Here is a 15,745-nt window from a genome sequence, read left to right on the forward strand (position 1 = left end):
GACGAGTAACTCGTCATGATGGTCATTAATTAAGGCATCAATGGCTAAATGAGTTTTAAGATCAGGGGAGGACAGAGAACACTCCTCGTTCACATAGATTTTAGCAACTTTATAGGTCCCCAACGCTGCTCCATATCATCCACCAGGTGCCAAATATCCTGCAAACATTGAGGCTCTTTCTGTAAATGTCTTGTCATGCCTGCTTAAAACCGTGAGGAACATTTACATAATTGACAAACATGTCTGAGTGACCCACTTTAACAGACTGATGAAGCCAACAATGTTCCATATTTCATGTCTGAAAAGGGCTCAACAAACCTCTAAAACAACTATTTGAAAGAGCATGTTTAAAAAAAGTAAATAAATTCCTCAAGTTACTCAATCCATCTCTCCACTTGAAATGAAAGTGATGAAACATGCCTTAAACCATACAGTCTTAATGAGGACAATGTGACAGTAATCATTTGGCTAAAAAAAGGAGAGACTAACTTTTAATGGTGTGTCAGACAATCATTTAGCTCACAAGACTGCCAGAGTCACATTTCAGAGGGTCTGAATCACTCAGCGGGAAGACTAGGGTGAGTGATGGCCAGCGATTCTCGCCAGCTTTAGTTTTTTGATCTACTATCAACGCAGCATTGGGCGAAGACCGTAGCCTTTCAGCATGCAATGCCTCTGTGACAGAAGATGACTCATGGCAGCAGAATGTGATGGAGAAGGAAACATCACTTGCAATTACTGTTAACTTCACAGGGATAACTATAGTAAACATGCTATTTTCGAAACACGTTTATGGGCCACTTGAGGGACATCCATCTGTTGGAATAAGAGAAGACAATGTGGAATAAAGCCCCAAAACATCTTGGACATGTGATCTACGTTTTGCTCTGCTTGTTGCCTTAGTACAAAAATAAAAAGGATAAACAATTGTAGACAGCAACCAATATATCCTTGCAGTAATACTGTATATGTATGTGAGTAAAGTTGGTTTTATTGACGAAAGACAAGGAATGTATTACTCTTAGATGCATATATACACATGTATACAAAGCGAGAAAACGTTAAAATTAAGACTAATAAGATAAGAAGATTGCCAGTTAAAATCCCCACCAGAAAAAATCTACATGGGAAACTGAATAATTAATGCTGACACCCCCCACACACCACGTATTGCACCATTAGTGCAATCAAAGATGTGAAATCCCCAAATGTGAAGCTGCTCAGTGGTTACCATCGTGAGTACTGGCTGTACTAAGCAGCTAATAGGTGTGAAAAAACAGGGGAACCAGGGCGTTGCTGGAAAACAGCACAGCACTCAACTTTTCCTGAATAAAATGGACACTTTTCAAATAAATGGGGTTTTAAAGCCAATTTCTTACATAATAATCTTTTGCATGTCATTGTTTGTTAGCCTGATTCACACAGGTGTTATGAAAGCAAGTAAAAACACTATTCCCCCATTGAGAACAGACTGTAGTGGGAGATTTCTTTAAATATTTAGGAGTAAGTAAGTAAGATCGTTATTGTTGAACAGTACAAAATAAACTATATATTTGTAGGTGGTTGACAGCGTTGTTGATCAATATGACGTCTCTGCCAGGTGCTGAGATTTTTGGCTTACAAAATCCATTTTCCATCCTGCACCCCACCCACTGGAATTTCAGGACTCTCCAAATCCATCCCTGGCGTATTTGTACTTTCAACGCAACAATGAAAGACAAGTGAGAAACCTAGCTCACCAGACACGACAGCTATAAAACAAATACGTGTCAGCTGCAGGTCAAAAAGTAGCCTGTGTGTTAGTGGACATAACTTCACTGTCGCTCGGCTTTCAGTGGCAATGTTAAACACAATTCACATTAATGAACTAAACAATACCATTTTGTTGATTAATAAACAAAAAATTACCTGTAACAATTTCATTAAACAATGAAATGTTTAAAGCTATAGTGCGTGACTATTTTATAGTAACAAATGTCCGTTTAATGCCATTGCCAAATGAGTTGATACAAAGCTAATTAAGCTCTTCAAAACTCTCTGTATTTCGCAGTATGGCTATGTTAGGTGTAGTCCGGTGACTTTCACGCGCAGCAGCTCGAATGATGCATTTTATGTCACTGCAGAGAAAGGACAACAGCTTTGGAGAGGACTGCTGCAACAGGTGAACAGACTGATCTCATGGAATGGCGTATGCATGACACGCCAATTCGTATGCCATTATTGGCGTGTTATCAAGACGCATACTCGCTTTTTAGCGTGTTTATAAATGCCGTTTGGCCTCCATTGACTTACATTACCTTGTGATTGCATGTGAATTTACGCCGTAGCGACTAGTATTTAGGGGGCGAAAATCCAGGTAGGGAGGTTGGTCAGGGTGGTGGATGGGTAAAACACAGGACTGGGGATCGTGTCCTGCGTGTCACGTTTCCTAAACTCAACCATAGCTTTCTTCTTTGCCAACCCCATTCTTCTTTTCCTAAACCCAACCCGCATGGCGATAAACTCAACCAAGTGGTGTGTATGCACGTGGCGATAACGTCCGTGGTGTATACAGCGTAGACATACACGCGGATAGCTCAAAATGCGTACAGATAACACACCACTTGGCTTAAGAAAGTGGGCGTGTGTATGTTTACGCAAAGTCATGATGTCATTTTGAGGTGAAGGCATGGCTGAAAACCCAAAGAAGCGCCCACGAAACGTTTCAGTCAGTTATTGTACTGCAATGTAAAGACCTACACATTCAGCAGAAGGACTAAAATCCAAAGAATAAAGTGACCGATGCCGAAGCCAAACACGGATAACCATTGGTCTGGCTGTTGGAGAGGGCTGAAAAAAGAAAGGGGACCCAAAAAAGAAAGGGGCCCAAGGTCAGACACGGATGTTGCCTTACTGCTCTGGAAAAGATAAGTAATGGGTTTTGTAAAGTATTAGGAGTAGAAATTATTGCTTTTTCATTTCCTGTTGGATGCACCAACAGTGTTGTTGTCATTACTTAGAATTCCCCATGGGAGCGACAGAAACTACGCACTATAGCTTTAAGTATAGTCTAATTTATAGGTTTTTAAGTAATAGTGACAGAAATGAGACTAAAATGAGAATATCTGCTGATTTTCCTACTCTTTCTTAAACTTCTATGATAGTAAACATTATATCTGGGTTTTGGTTGTGTTGGTTGAACAAAACAAGCAATATCAGTGAGTCAAATTTGGCTCTGGGAAATTGTGATAGTCTACTCCAAGGTGCTGGAAAGGAGGGTTCGGACAAACATCGAACCTCAGATTGAAGAGGAACAATGCGGATTCCGTTCTGGTCGTGGAACAACGGACAAGCTCTTCACTCATGTATGCCCATCCGGTCTACATGTGTTTTGTGGATCTGGAGAAGGCGTATGACCGAGTCCCCCAGGAATACTGTGGAATGTGCTGCAGGAGTATGGGGTGAGGGGGTCCCTTCTCAGGGCCATCCAATCTCTGTACGACCAAAGCGGGAGCTGTGTTCAGGTTCTCGGCAGTAAGTCGGGCTGGTTGCAGGTGAGGGTTGCCCCCCAGGGCTGCGCTTTGTCACCAATCCTGTTTGTGATATTCATGGTCAGGATATCGAGGCGTAGTGGGGAGGGGTTGCAGTTTGGTGGGCTGGGGATCTCATCGCTGCTTTTTGCAGATGATGTGGTCCTGATGGTATCATCAGTCCGTGACCTTAAGCACTCACTGGACCGGTTTGCAGCCGATGCAGTGCCTACTCTGAGTCCTTACCCCAAGTGAAGGAGTTCAAGTACCTTGGGGTCTTGTTCGCGAGTGAGGGGACAATAATTAATTCACTTTATTGCACTGTTGTGATAAAAAAAGAGAGCTGAGCCAGAAGGCAAAGCTCTCAATATACCGGTCAATTTTCGTTCCTACCCTCACCTATGGTCATGAAGGCTGGGTCATGACTGAAAGAATGAGATCCAGTGTACAAGCGGCCAAAATGGGCTTCCTTAGGAGGGTGGCCAGCGTCTCCCTTAGAGATAGGGTGAGAAGCTCTGTCATCCTTGAGGAACTCGAGTAGAGCCGCTGCTCCTTTGTGTCGAAAGGAGCCAGTTGAGGTGGTTTGGGCATCTGGTAAGGATGCCCCCTGGGCGCCTTACTAGGGAGATTTTACAGGCATGTCCAGCTAGAAGAGGGCCTCAGAAAAGACCCAGGACTAGGTGGACAAATTATATCTCCACCCTGGCCTGGGAACACCTCGGGATACCCCAGTCAGAGTTGGCTAATGTGGCTCGGGAAAGGGAAGTTGGGAGCTGGCAGATAGCTGGAGCTGAAAACACTGCCAACATGAAAACTATAAAAACAAATATTTTTTATTTAGCTATACTAGCAGCATGGCATAATATCGGTCGGTCAGTCCACCCCTTAGTTCCACACTGAAACATTTCAACATTTGGATGGATTGCCTTGAACATTTGCACACCTTTACAATCATGTTCTACCGAGGATGAATCCTACTGACTTTGGTGATTCTCTGGCCTTTACTCTAGCGCCACCATAAGGTTGAAATGTTTGGAAGTGAAATATCTTAACAAATATTGGATGGATTGCCATGACAATTAAGGTTGTGCTATATTTTTAAATTATCCAACCCACCACCATCAGCCAAACAACCGGCGATTGCTGATATATTGGCACAGGTGTGTGAATTCCAGTTTCTCTCCTTAACATAACTAAGGCTTAATAACCTTGTTAACCCATCGTAAAACACACTTCACTCAAACTCAACAGAAACAAAATAAAACTCACCAAACCAACATCTTTCACATGTTCCAACAATCACCAACTCTCACTTAACGCAAGTCTGTCACTGTGTTGTCTTGCATAGTCAGACAATCTCAACACTTTCTCTCGATCGTTTTTCAGAGGCAGACCAATCGCCCAAAAAAAGCAATCGCAAATATATTTGTCCAATTGTCCAACCCTACTACAGAGACTCAATAATTACAATAATGGTCAAACTTTTTAAGAAAAACATGTTTTACACATTTCTGAAATGTCTTTAACTATCTGAGCATCTAGTGTATGATGAAGTTAAAAGTTATAAAACTGGGGGCGACCTCTATCTCACCCGGTAGAGTGCCCCATGTAGGCACAGTCCTTGGCAGCGGCCCAAAATTTGAATCTGACCCATGGCCATTTGCTGCATGTCATCCCCTCTCTCTCCCTCATTTCCTGTGTATCTGTACTTTCTAAAAAAAATTGAAATTGCAACCATTTATCATTTGTGTTGATATATGAGTAATTCCTGAATCACGGAGGAGCAGCACAATTAAAACACAGACACCACTTCTTTGGAAAATACCGACAATGCTTCTAAGTGGGGCATGTCAAAGAAAAATGGTCAGAATATTAACTAGCATCTGTGGCTTAATGTGTTGAGATTTCTGGCCTTCACAGGTTACTATCTGGTTTGTTTTGGAATAAAATGTCGCCCCACCCCCACTGATATTCTGACACGCTACTCACATTTTTAACTGCCTAATAATGGAAAACGGTTCTACAATGGAGCTACTAGCGAATCATTTTAGCCTTGAACAATCTTAATGTTCAAAAATCCGCTCTCAACACATCTTAAGGAGATTCACCTATGAGAAGATATGAGATCTGACATGCATCCTGTAGTACCCATCTGGTGTGCTTTTGGTATACACTTGGCAGAAGAGGCCAAATGGCAATGAGAAATAACTGTAACAAATCAGAAATTAAATATCCATAAATAGCAGTTTCATTCAGAGTTCCTTCAAGATGCTCCTCATTCTGCCCGACACCCTGCAAAGCAGCCTCACATTTTTGGGTCACTACTTGGGGCTTATGACAACAAAGAAGGCTTCAAATGTACAGACAAATTAAAGGTAAACCAACGTAAGGTTTCTTAATAAGTGAGAGAGCCACCAGAGCAGTTTCAATGCTCATTGGCGTTGATTCACCAAGTCTCTGAACTAGAGGGATGTACACAATTCTTCCAAAGGATAGTCCCTCATTTTGTGTTTTGCGTAGATGGCCAGTAGGGCCCTTGACAAATTAGGAACTTCACCTTCGTTGCATCATTTGGGTACAATGTCCCCAGCATCCCTGGACTTTCCACCCATCCATCACTTTACACAAGATTTTGTTTATATTCTGACAAAAAGGTTATGCCCAGACTCATCCTGCTCTAATGGACTAGTCTCTCAGGGCAGCTGTTGGGAAACTGCTTTCTGAGTTTATTTGCTGGAATTCAAAGGCAAATTTCTCAGGACTCTCAGGTCCCACTTGGTGTAAATCTGAAACTCACAGTCATAAGACGTGCTCTCACTGGTCAGGAAAAGCAACATTTAGATGAGATCTTAAGAGAAAACTTGAGAATGAACTGTTAGGTGTGTAAATCTTTGGCAATCTTACAATTCTATTCCGATTCTTGGTGTCACGATTAAATTCTTGATTCAAACTATGGTTGTTCAATAAAAAAAAGGGGGCACTATATTTTGGCTGTTACTCAAGTGCACTTTATTAGTTTTGGTACAAAGATATTTATACTTATGCAGCAGACTGACATGTCCCACTTGTATTTTCCAAAGAAGTGGTGTCTGTGTTTCAATGGTGCTGCTCCTCTGGATTCATGAATTACTCAGATATCAACACAGATAATGGTTACAATTTCAGTGGTTTATACTGTACCCACAGTTTCATACCTTTACTTTAAATCCTAAACTTAAAAGGTGTTTGTGAGAGGAGAAACTTCAAAATGATAATGACTAAACACGTCATCTGTTACGAACAAACATATTTCCCTCTAATTAAAGCTGTGCTTTAAGGGGGAGTTAACGTTATAGAAAAGCTCAAATTCTGACTGTAAAATATTGTATATAATAATAATATATTATTATATATAATATAATTATAATAATATAAACATGTACTGTAGATGAATTAATCCAGAACTGTTACTTATATTGTGTTGCTAGCTTGATATTCACTTTTCTTTTTTATTAAATTGGAGTCTTAAGTTTAATCCAACTCTTTTGTGGTCAGTCTGAATTGCTCTTGGCACGTCCTGTCCCTTCATGTGTTACACGTGTAAATGATAATAATCTTTATTTGTATAGCACCTTACATTAATACAACACAGCTCAAAGTGCTTCACATTAAATTGTGGGTAACAAACACCAAATAAAGAGCTACAGTTCAGATTGTCCTGTTATTTCTCTCTGATCATGTTGGAACAATACTTGGAACATTGACTTTCCCTTGGGCAAATTGATAGTTTCCACCTGTAATTGGTAAATATCTGGTCCTGTTATTTCCACACAAAACAACAAAAACTGTTATTTTCCATTGTAAGAGGAATGTTTGGGCCTCACATTTATCGTGTGCATTACGCTCACAGTGCATTTCCAGTTAGTATTCCCTTTCAGAACCATGAAGAGCCCCTTGGTATTACATACCAGAGGAGCAGAGTTAATAAAATCCCTATAATTCATGTCTTTCTATCTCAGTAATAATAAAAAAACAGAATGAAATGTGTAACTATAAATAGACACTGAATATCTAATAATATCACATAATGGGAGCCTGCCAATGTTGAGCTCACACAAAGCTCTACTGACCCAACTGTGGAAATCAACCACAGCTTAATCCGTCCCCTAACCAAACACCATATTGTCTTGATTACTTGTATAATGTAAAAGCTATTCTTTCAGCAACAAGTCAAGAAAAATAAAATCTAGGCTTACTGATATGGATACAAAAACAATTTCTCAAAGCTATAGTGACCACCTATGGCTTTGATAGATAGATTTTGATCATGAGTACACTAGTTTTGGAATAATGAAAATATGCAGCACAAGCATTTAATTTAAGAACGGGAAAGTATCATGTTAAAACACAGATCACTGAATCATCTTTTTGGCCCGTGAAGTTTGCTGTGTTGTTGCCATGACAGCTCTGTGTTTATCTTTTCAAGGCATCCAAATGCATTACTCATCAAACCATTTTGTGCCACTGTGTTTTGTAAGTCATATCAAAACAGATCTGACATTAGCAAAATTGCGTATAGAAATGTAGCCTACGGACAAGAGGATGATGATTGTAGGGGTTGGTAGTGGATGTAATGTGGGCTGGGATTGCATCAGCTGTATGCAGGTCAACACAAGTTGAAGGCAAAATATTTAGAACAAACTGTGAAGGACTACCAGTACTTTTAATCAACTGTCAATTCTGTTTATCGGAAGATGTGAACGCTAATTATGCTTATTCATAAAGGGTTAGTTTATAAATTAATAAACCCCCCAATACCTTACCAGACTTTCTGGGCTGGTCTCAAGTTGAATTCGACTGACGGGCCAAACATTTAGAAAGACATCTGAATCCATCTGTTGCACAAAGCTTTTTTAGTTCTTGACTATCTTAAGTAGGACTAATCTACCATGAATCCTAGGTAAATTAAGACTTTTTTCAAAAATTGAAAAACACGGAGCAACCATGTCAAACCACGTTGCTCGGTTCACTCCAGCAGAAAATATTAGCCTTCTGGAAGAATAGTAGTTACAACATGACAATTTACTAGAAAAGTTCAGCGAGGAGTAGCATAAAACCCCCTAGCAGATCTGAGACATGGCTTCATAATGTGGAAGGGTTCAGTACTTTGAAGCAAACTGATGCATTAATCATTATAAGTTTGGGAGTACTACTCAATGTCAAACTTAACATGAAATGTAATATTCATTTTCAATACATTTGTATTTGTATGGTGCCTATTGGTACTTTGGTTGTCAACAAGGAAGACCTTAATCAATGCATGTTAATCTTTACACATGCAGAACACACCACCTTTTTTTATAATGCTTAGTTACTAGCGGAGGGTATAAGTAGCACTTAGAATGATTTAACTGGTCATCTGGATGTGCACAAGGTCAGTAAAAGCACTTCCTTTCTTAAATTTCCACAGTGCATGCTGTTGCCACAACAACACAGAGCCAATTTAAATATACTTAACCTTTTCAGTGATTTAAAATCACAGATGGCTGACTCACATTTACACCCAACTAAACTGCCTTAAGCATGCATGGCAATGACTGCACCATTATCACTCCCAAAACAACCATTTTTGAAACAAATCTTTAAAAAAAAAAAAGACAAAAAAATATGTTAAGTGGTCTTGGTGCACTTTAGTATTCAATTTGTACAGCCCAAAACAACCCTTTGATAGACATTGTAAAATGTACAAAACCAATTCTTTCAATGCTTTCTAAAGAAAATAGGTGTATCAACTCAGAATTAAGATTCACACTAACTAATAACAATAAACATTAGTCATGCCGTTTTATGAATTTCTGACTCGTTTATAATAGGGATGACACGAGACCAGGTACGAAGTCAGTACCAACATTCTGAAAACATGACGGTACTTGTTTTTTCACAGTACTGTACAGGTGGATGCAATTCTTTCGGCCCGAGGGGGGCGGTGTCATCTACAAGTTTTCTAGTCTGACGCTAATTGCTGGAGAAGAAGAAGACCCCCCACCAGCATCTCCGTTGCCGCTCATGACAGCTTGACCGCAGTCAGTCTCTGGCTTGACCGTAACATTACATCTACAGCAACGGCTTTCCTGACTTCACCTGGACCTTGCAAACCGAAAGCAAAGTTGGTTTCTGTAAAGTCTGTGCTAACTCGAGTCCGAGTCTGAGACTCGGACTCGAGTCGCACTTAAGTCGAACAAACAGCTGACTTCGGACTTGACTTGTGACTCGACCCAAAAGACTTTGAGACTCGTCAACAACCTGTTTTCATGCAATTATTGCTTTTTAAATCTAAATTTATTTATGTATTTCTATTTTCTTTTATTGGCGCATATACATTGGGGAAACGTATGACGAGCTGCGTGTCCCCTGTCCTTTGCCATAATGTGCAACATAACGCATGCTCTATGCCTTATATGAGCGTGCACTCACATATAAAAAAAAATGCATTGACTGACACCAAGTCCTCCCGGAGTTTTGCCTTTTGTCATTAGTTTTGCTTTAAATAACTTGGTAAACAGTGGCAGTAAGCGAACCGCTAAATGCAATGTGTGTGGCACCAAGATAAATGATGCCGGATCAACAACGTCGAACTTCATCAGGCATCTCAAAACGCACCCAGATAGGTCAGTCACATGCCAATGTGAAAGAGACGTTACATTTAGCATGTATCGTCACAGGTAACAAGCTAACCATCGTAATGTGTTGTGCTTATGCTGGGAAAAGGCAAATTGTATCTTTATAGTTAGTAGTTGCTGAGGCTCAGACATCCATGGCGGGACGCACGGATCCATCTCCCCAGGAACAAACGCTGTGTCGGGTGGGCAAACTCATGTGATGCGTAATTGATCCCGTGGATGATTTATAGGCTATTAAGTGAACAAGGTGTACCCGGTCCACCAAACACTGGCCGTCTTGACTGTCTTAATTCTGCACGTATTTCTGTTACTGTAGTCCTATTTACTATTTCACTATTTCATCCACGCGCGGCACAGCGGATCCGTGCGCACTGTCACCTGCCGTGGAGACGCTGGCCTCCTTTCAGTCGGGTCTCCCTCGCGCTGGACTCAGTTTCACGGAGCCTATTAACACTTAGAAAATACATGGAATTACATCAGTGAGTTCAAACTGCTTATTGTGCGTAATTTGGACTGACACTGAGATGCATGTTGTTCTGTAACTGGTGTGGCGCTGCCACTATTCTCTTGATTTCCACTTCAACTTTTTTTTTGTGAAAGAGACGTTACATTTAGCATATATCGTCACAGCTAACAAACTAACCATCACAAAGTGTTAATGCTGGGAGCAGGGAAATTGTATCTTTATAGTTGTATCCATATGATGTGACAGACTTAGGTTAATATTTCACCAGGTCCAAGGGCTAGAGGGATGTGTTAAGTAGACCCCATAAAGTTAACTGATTATGATACTGTACTGTATGGATGGTAGCTACAGGACATGCTTTGAATTCATAAGATTTAACAATACAGTGTTAGGGACAGATCAGATGGCCAGAGACTTGAGACTTGGACTCGTGGCAAAAGACTTGAGACTTGACTTGAACTTGCCCCTCAAACTCTTGAGACTCGACTTCCAAAAAATGACTTTGACTCTGCCGTGACACCCCTAGTTTATAATCTCACGCATGTTTTTGGATTTAGTGTCTACATGTGGGGTAGGCGGGGTTGACATGAACTGTCCCACAGACCCTCCCACTGGGTCTAGCATTCAGGTGCAGCTCCCTTCCTCCCTCTATAAAGCCTCTCATGTTAGCTGTGTAAACTTCAGACTTCAACTCATGGTAAACTTGTTTACAACCTTGGAAAAAACTTACATTAAGTGGTTATTCTTAACTGTTAAAGAGCACACAACAAGCTTGGATGTGCATCAGAAATTCTCTATATTAAGTTACAAGCTCAAGCCTGAGGTAAGTGATTTTTTTCCACAATTTTGAGATTAGTTCAAGAAATTTTAAGTTTAAGATTATTTTTTAAAAGATTGCTTAAATGCTTACCTAATTATTCAGGTATTTAAGAATGTAAATGGATGTCCTGTGAAATTTGGGTTATGAGTTTGAAGAACCAGGAGTTGAGTAAAAATCTTCATTTGGATGTTTATTCAATAACCTGCCTTACAAATCCATTACTACTGACTTGTAACTGACAAAGCAGCAGACTGGGAGTCTTAACTACCCTGTTTTGTAGCTACAACGGCTATTCAATGCTGTCTTAAACTAATCAATCACAAGTTGTGGCAGCAGTTCAGAGCTAACCTCCTCAATTTTATTTCTTTATCTTTACAACATGACAGCTCCCAGCCAAAATGAAATTAGTCTTGCACACTGTCATCTGCTGCTGTGTTTTCACCACTGTCCTGCCACTGGTGAAGGATGCCACAGGGCAGATCAACACCAGTCTGAAAAAAAGGTGAGCTGCCTGATCAACAAGTACTCCGAGAACACTGTGTTTATTTACAAAAAATCCTCATCATTTTGTTCTTTAACATTCAAATCAGGTGCTTGCCCCAATTACTCAAGGGGCATTCATATCAAGTTATGTCTGTTAGTAAATGAGAACAAATTAACAAAATATCACAGAGAATTTCAGTTTTGCTATAGCTTGACAGATACTGGATATTTTAGGCCGATACTGATGGATATTTGAACTATATCGGTCAAACACAAAGAAACCATGTTTGATAAGGATCCCCAAGTTGGTTACTACAGAATAGTGATAAAGATATGTTGTGAAAGGCATTTTAAACTGTTCTCCAGTGGACAAACTATGTAATAGAAACACTATAAACTACTCAAACATGTCTTTGACTTTCCTGTACTACAATTTGTTTTTTATTAGAGATAAATGCTAATACTGATATATCTGTGATAAGCTAACATCAGGCTATATATCAAGCTGGCAGATCTATCAGGCAGGCAATTTTTGCTTGTGCTTGCATCATATTATTATAATTTTTTGAAAGCAAGTAAAGATGATAATGTTTAACGATCCAACCTATTCTGTTCTTTGTGGCAGGCTTAGAGTATGGCTGCAGAGCCGTATAAAGAGAGACCTGTGCAACAGCTTATTGACAGCCAATGAGCAGCACTCTGATGTTGGACCACAGCAGGACAAGATTGCAAAAAATGTCTCACCTCCATCAAGGTAACAAGAAAGGTTGCATTTTGAGGGTGTTTTGCTCTCATTTGAAGATTGACAGTGTAGAGATATATAGTAAACATGGAGAGAGACAAAAGTGTATGAAATGAGGTGGTGTGCCTTCCAACCATTAGCTACCAGGGGACCGCCAAAGCTAATCTAAATGAAATCAAAATCAAATGTCCACCATGTGAGAAACAAGATATTTTTATGACAACTGAAGAAAGTGGATGATGTATTCTCTATTGCACTGATAAACTTACATGAAATTAGATCAATCTTGATGATAATTTGGATTTAAGGTCAGGTCAGGTTTAACAACCCTGGAAAGCAGTCTGAAAATAGAGCATAAATATTTATTTTTTATTTTCCAGCTTTGGGCTAAATATCAGACGCAGGAGGTCAACATCAACCAAATCATCCGGCTGCGTTCTAGTCACATGTTCATACCACGACCTGCTCTACCGACTGCACCAGATCAACAACAAGCAAAAAGAGGCCAATGCTCCTGAAAACAAGCTTGGCTCAACAGGCTATGGCCGCCGCCGCCGCCGCTCACTCCTGGATGTCGCTCAGCTCACCCTGCAGACAGGAAGACGGAGCACTGAAGCTGGTCAGCGAGTCCACAGACACAAAAGCACACGCATAGTGGCCTAAAGACAGGCATGGAAGTGCAAAGGAGAATCCTTGTTGGGGTTATTTGCTCACAGCAGATCAAGATAAGTCCCTTCAAAGGTTTTATTCCACAGCTTCATCTTTACAGTCCATCAGAGGAAGATTTGCTCAGGTCACTCTGGATAAAAGCGAGATTTCTATAATAGATTTGAGCATGCTTAGGTGCAGGTTTCAATGTGTCTGAACAAGTGTGTGATTTATGGATCAAGTCAGACCTGTGAAACTTGACAAGAATGTCCGTTTCTCCTTCAGCTTCCAAAGTGAGCTTGGCAGCTGAGATAGAAGACAATTTCTGAAGATCTTCTCTGAAATACCCGTAAACTGAAGAGGAACCGAGGCCGCGACAGGGAGGATTTTGTCCAACATTACTAAGCCCCAAACCGCCACGTGCAAGATCCTTTCACAAGTGAACTTCATGTTGTGAACTGCTTGTGAAGTGCAATTTAAACAATATTTACTACTATATAAAAAAATGTATAATTATCCGCTTGTATATAAGGATATATAAAGCTACCTTATATTTAAGTATACAACTATATTTTTATACAGCCAAAATACATATTAAACATCCCTTTTTTATTGTTTGACTTCAATGAAGTATGTATCTTAACTGTGTCCTTTATTCATGTAAATTAAGTATCTTTTCACTGACTTATGGGTTATATTTTTGTAACATTATTGTGATGATTATACATTATTGGAAACTATTCATATTAGAGATGTTTCAAAGACGTATGTTGAAAGTCTTACATTGCAGCCTAAGAACAACTGCAAAGTAGTCATCTAGTTTTTGGCCTTGGAGAGTGATGACTGAAGTACAAGTAAAAGTGTTGTGCTGCCATCTAGCGTTACAGTACGATACATATAACAAATGCAGGCCAAGCGGTTTCAAAATCAACAAAGCATGCTAAATGTTTCATCTCATTTTAGAAATTTAGAAATCTTCTTTATTTACATGTAATAAATCCTAATTTACTCACAGTCCAGCTGAAATTACTTGGCGTGGTATTAGGTAATGTGATTTATGGTCTTGTTGTGGTGAACGTGGCAGGAACTGTAATGGTTTTCAGCTGGCTGCGACGTCCTTGTTTTCAAAAAAATGTATTAGTGCTACAATGAAAAGAATTTGAAGCAACTTGTGACTGATGTTATGTGGTGACCTAATATCAAATATTCTGCTTGTGCACACTGACAGTTTATGTGCCCTTTTATGTTGGTATATGTAGGAATATATGATTAACTCTTGAGTGTTATAAAGTCTACAGTGGTGTACATTCCATTCTAAAAATAAGACATGGTTTATCAGCTGCACGCTCCCAAAGAAACACACAAAATTGTGTAATCACAGCATTTCAACAACATTTATTATCTTTCGGCGAAGAATTTAAGTTTTGATGAATGGAGAAAAAGGAACAGTGTTCTCCGCTTCAAATCAGGAACACTCAAATGACTAGAGCAGATAAAGAAATGAATCACTATGGAATTTGACCTCCACTGATAGTGTCTAGAGTGGTCACACTGTCTTGTTATCATTAATCTGGTTATTTTCATTAAAACATCCAAAACTCCCTATTGGAATAACAAGATTACATAAAATGAATGGTTTATGTCAATGACTTTTTAATTTCTTCAAAAAAAATAAGTGTTTTTTTCAAGGTTGACAGGGCGACAACACAGGTAAGGGTTGTCTCCATTAAATAGTTTGTCCACCAGAGAGCACTGACACAATGATTATTCAACTGCAACGTATTCACTCAGTATGTATCTTGGTCACAATTATTTAAAAGAAAAAACTAATGTAATTGATCCATGACAAGATTGTGTGTTTATGTTAAAAGTGTTTTTTTAAAAGACGATGAATGTGCCACTAGTAATTTTTGAAACTCTTAAAAAGGTCCAGTGTGTAACGTGTTTAGTTGTTCATTATCAAAATCTGTGTTGCCCGTTCACAAACTTGTCCTTTTTCATGAATATTTACCACCACCATTAATTCCAAGTATTCCTTTTGGCTTGAAATTTTACAGTTGCATCCGCATGAACTGGGGTAGACGCTCCATATTCATGCGCCATCTTGAAATACGTTAGCCGGTAAGGGACATACAGGACATACTGCTCCGCCTCTCGCATTTTCGCTGTCACATGATAAACTCACAGGTGCTGCTAATGCTGCTAATGGGTATCGTAGCTTCCCGACTCCGGCAAGTTTGAAGAAGGAAACATGGAGGACCACACGTATTCAAAATCCAAATTTCAGGAATAGGAGTCTTCTTCTTCGCCCAGAAAAAGAAAAAGGATATTGAAAAGAGCAAGAGACCGGCTTTTTGAAGCGTGAAGGCTACCATAGCTGTAATAGACTCTTTGAACTGCGTGATGCGAGAGAGTTGA

At 39.7% G+C, this 15,745-nt stretch overlaps 1 protein-coding gene and 1 long non-coding RNA gene across 6 annotated transcripts in view; one reads left to right on the plus strand and one right to left on the minus strand.

Annotated features, from left to right (window-relative positions):
* LOC114560345 (uncharacterized) overlaps window positions 1-15,745 on the minus strand; it is a 60,264-nt gene that overhangs the window by 18,522 nt on the left and 25,997 nt on the right. The window lies entirely within an intron of this gene.
* On the plus strand, window positions 10,114-14,799 carry admb (adrenomedullin b). Of its 5 annotated transcripts, none has more exons than XM_028585652.1 (5): window positions 10,166-10,263; window positions 11,393-11,457; window positions 11,841-11,956; window positions 12,563-12,691; window positions 13,060-14,799. In XM_028585652.1, exons 3-5 carry the CDS (start codon window positions 11,853-11,855, stop codon window positions 13,340-13,342), a joined length of 516 nt encoding a protein of 171 aa, XP_028441453.1. In that variant the 5' UTR covers window positions 10,166-10,263; window positions 11,393-11,457; window positions 11,841-11,852; the 3' UTR covers window positions 13,343-14,799. The 5 variants fall into 5 exon arrangements, 4 of the variants coding, with proteins under 4 accessions (XP_028441455.1, XP_028441453.1, XP_028441454.1 ...); XR_003693176.1 differs by lacking the exon at window positions 10,166-10,263 and having other exon boundaries at window positions 11,085-11,457; window positions 13,060-13,472; window positions 13,613-14,799; XM_028585653.1 differs by lacking the exon at window positions 10,166-10,263 and adding an exon at window positions 11,085-11,262.

Source organism: Perca flavescens, chromosome 8 (assembly GCF_004354835.1).
Source record: "Perca flavescens isolate YP-PL-M2 chromosome 8, PFLA_1.0, whole genome shotgun sequence".
Lineage (NCBI taxonomy): Eukaryota > Metazoa > Chordata > Actinopteri > Perciformes > Percidae > Perca > Perca flavescens.

Coding starts and splice junctions, on each gene's coding strand:
- admb (XM_028585651.1), top strand. CDS start 11,176: ATGTTTTTGGATTTAGTGTCTACATGTGGGGTAGGCGGGGTTGACATG. Junction 11,458..11,840: donor GTTACAAGCTCAAGCCTGAG/GTAAGTGATTTT, acceptor ACAACATGACAG/CTCCCAGCCAAAATGAAATT. Junction 11,957..12,562: donor AACACCAGTCTGAAAAAAAG/GTGAGCTGCCTG, acceptor TCTTTGTGGCAG/GCTTAGAGTATGGCTGCAGA.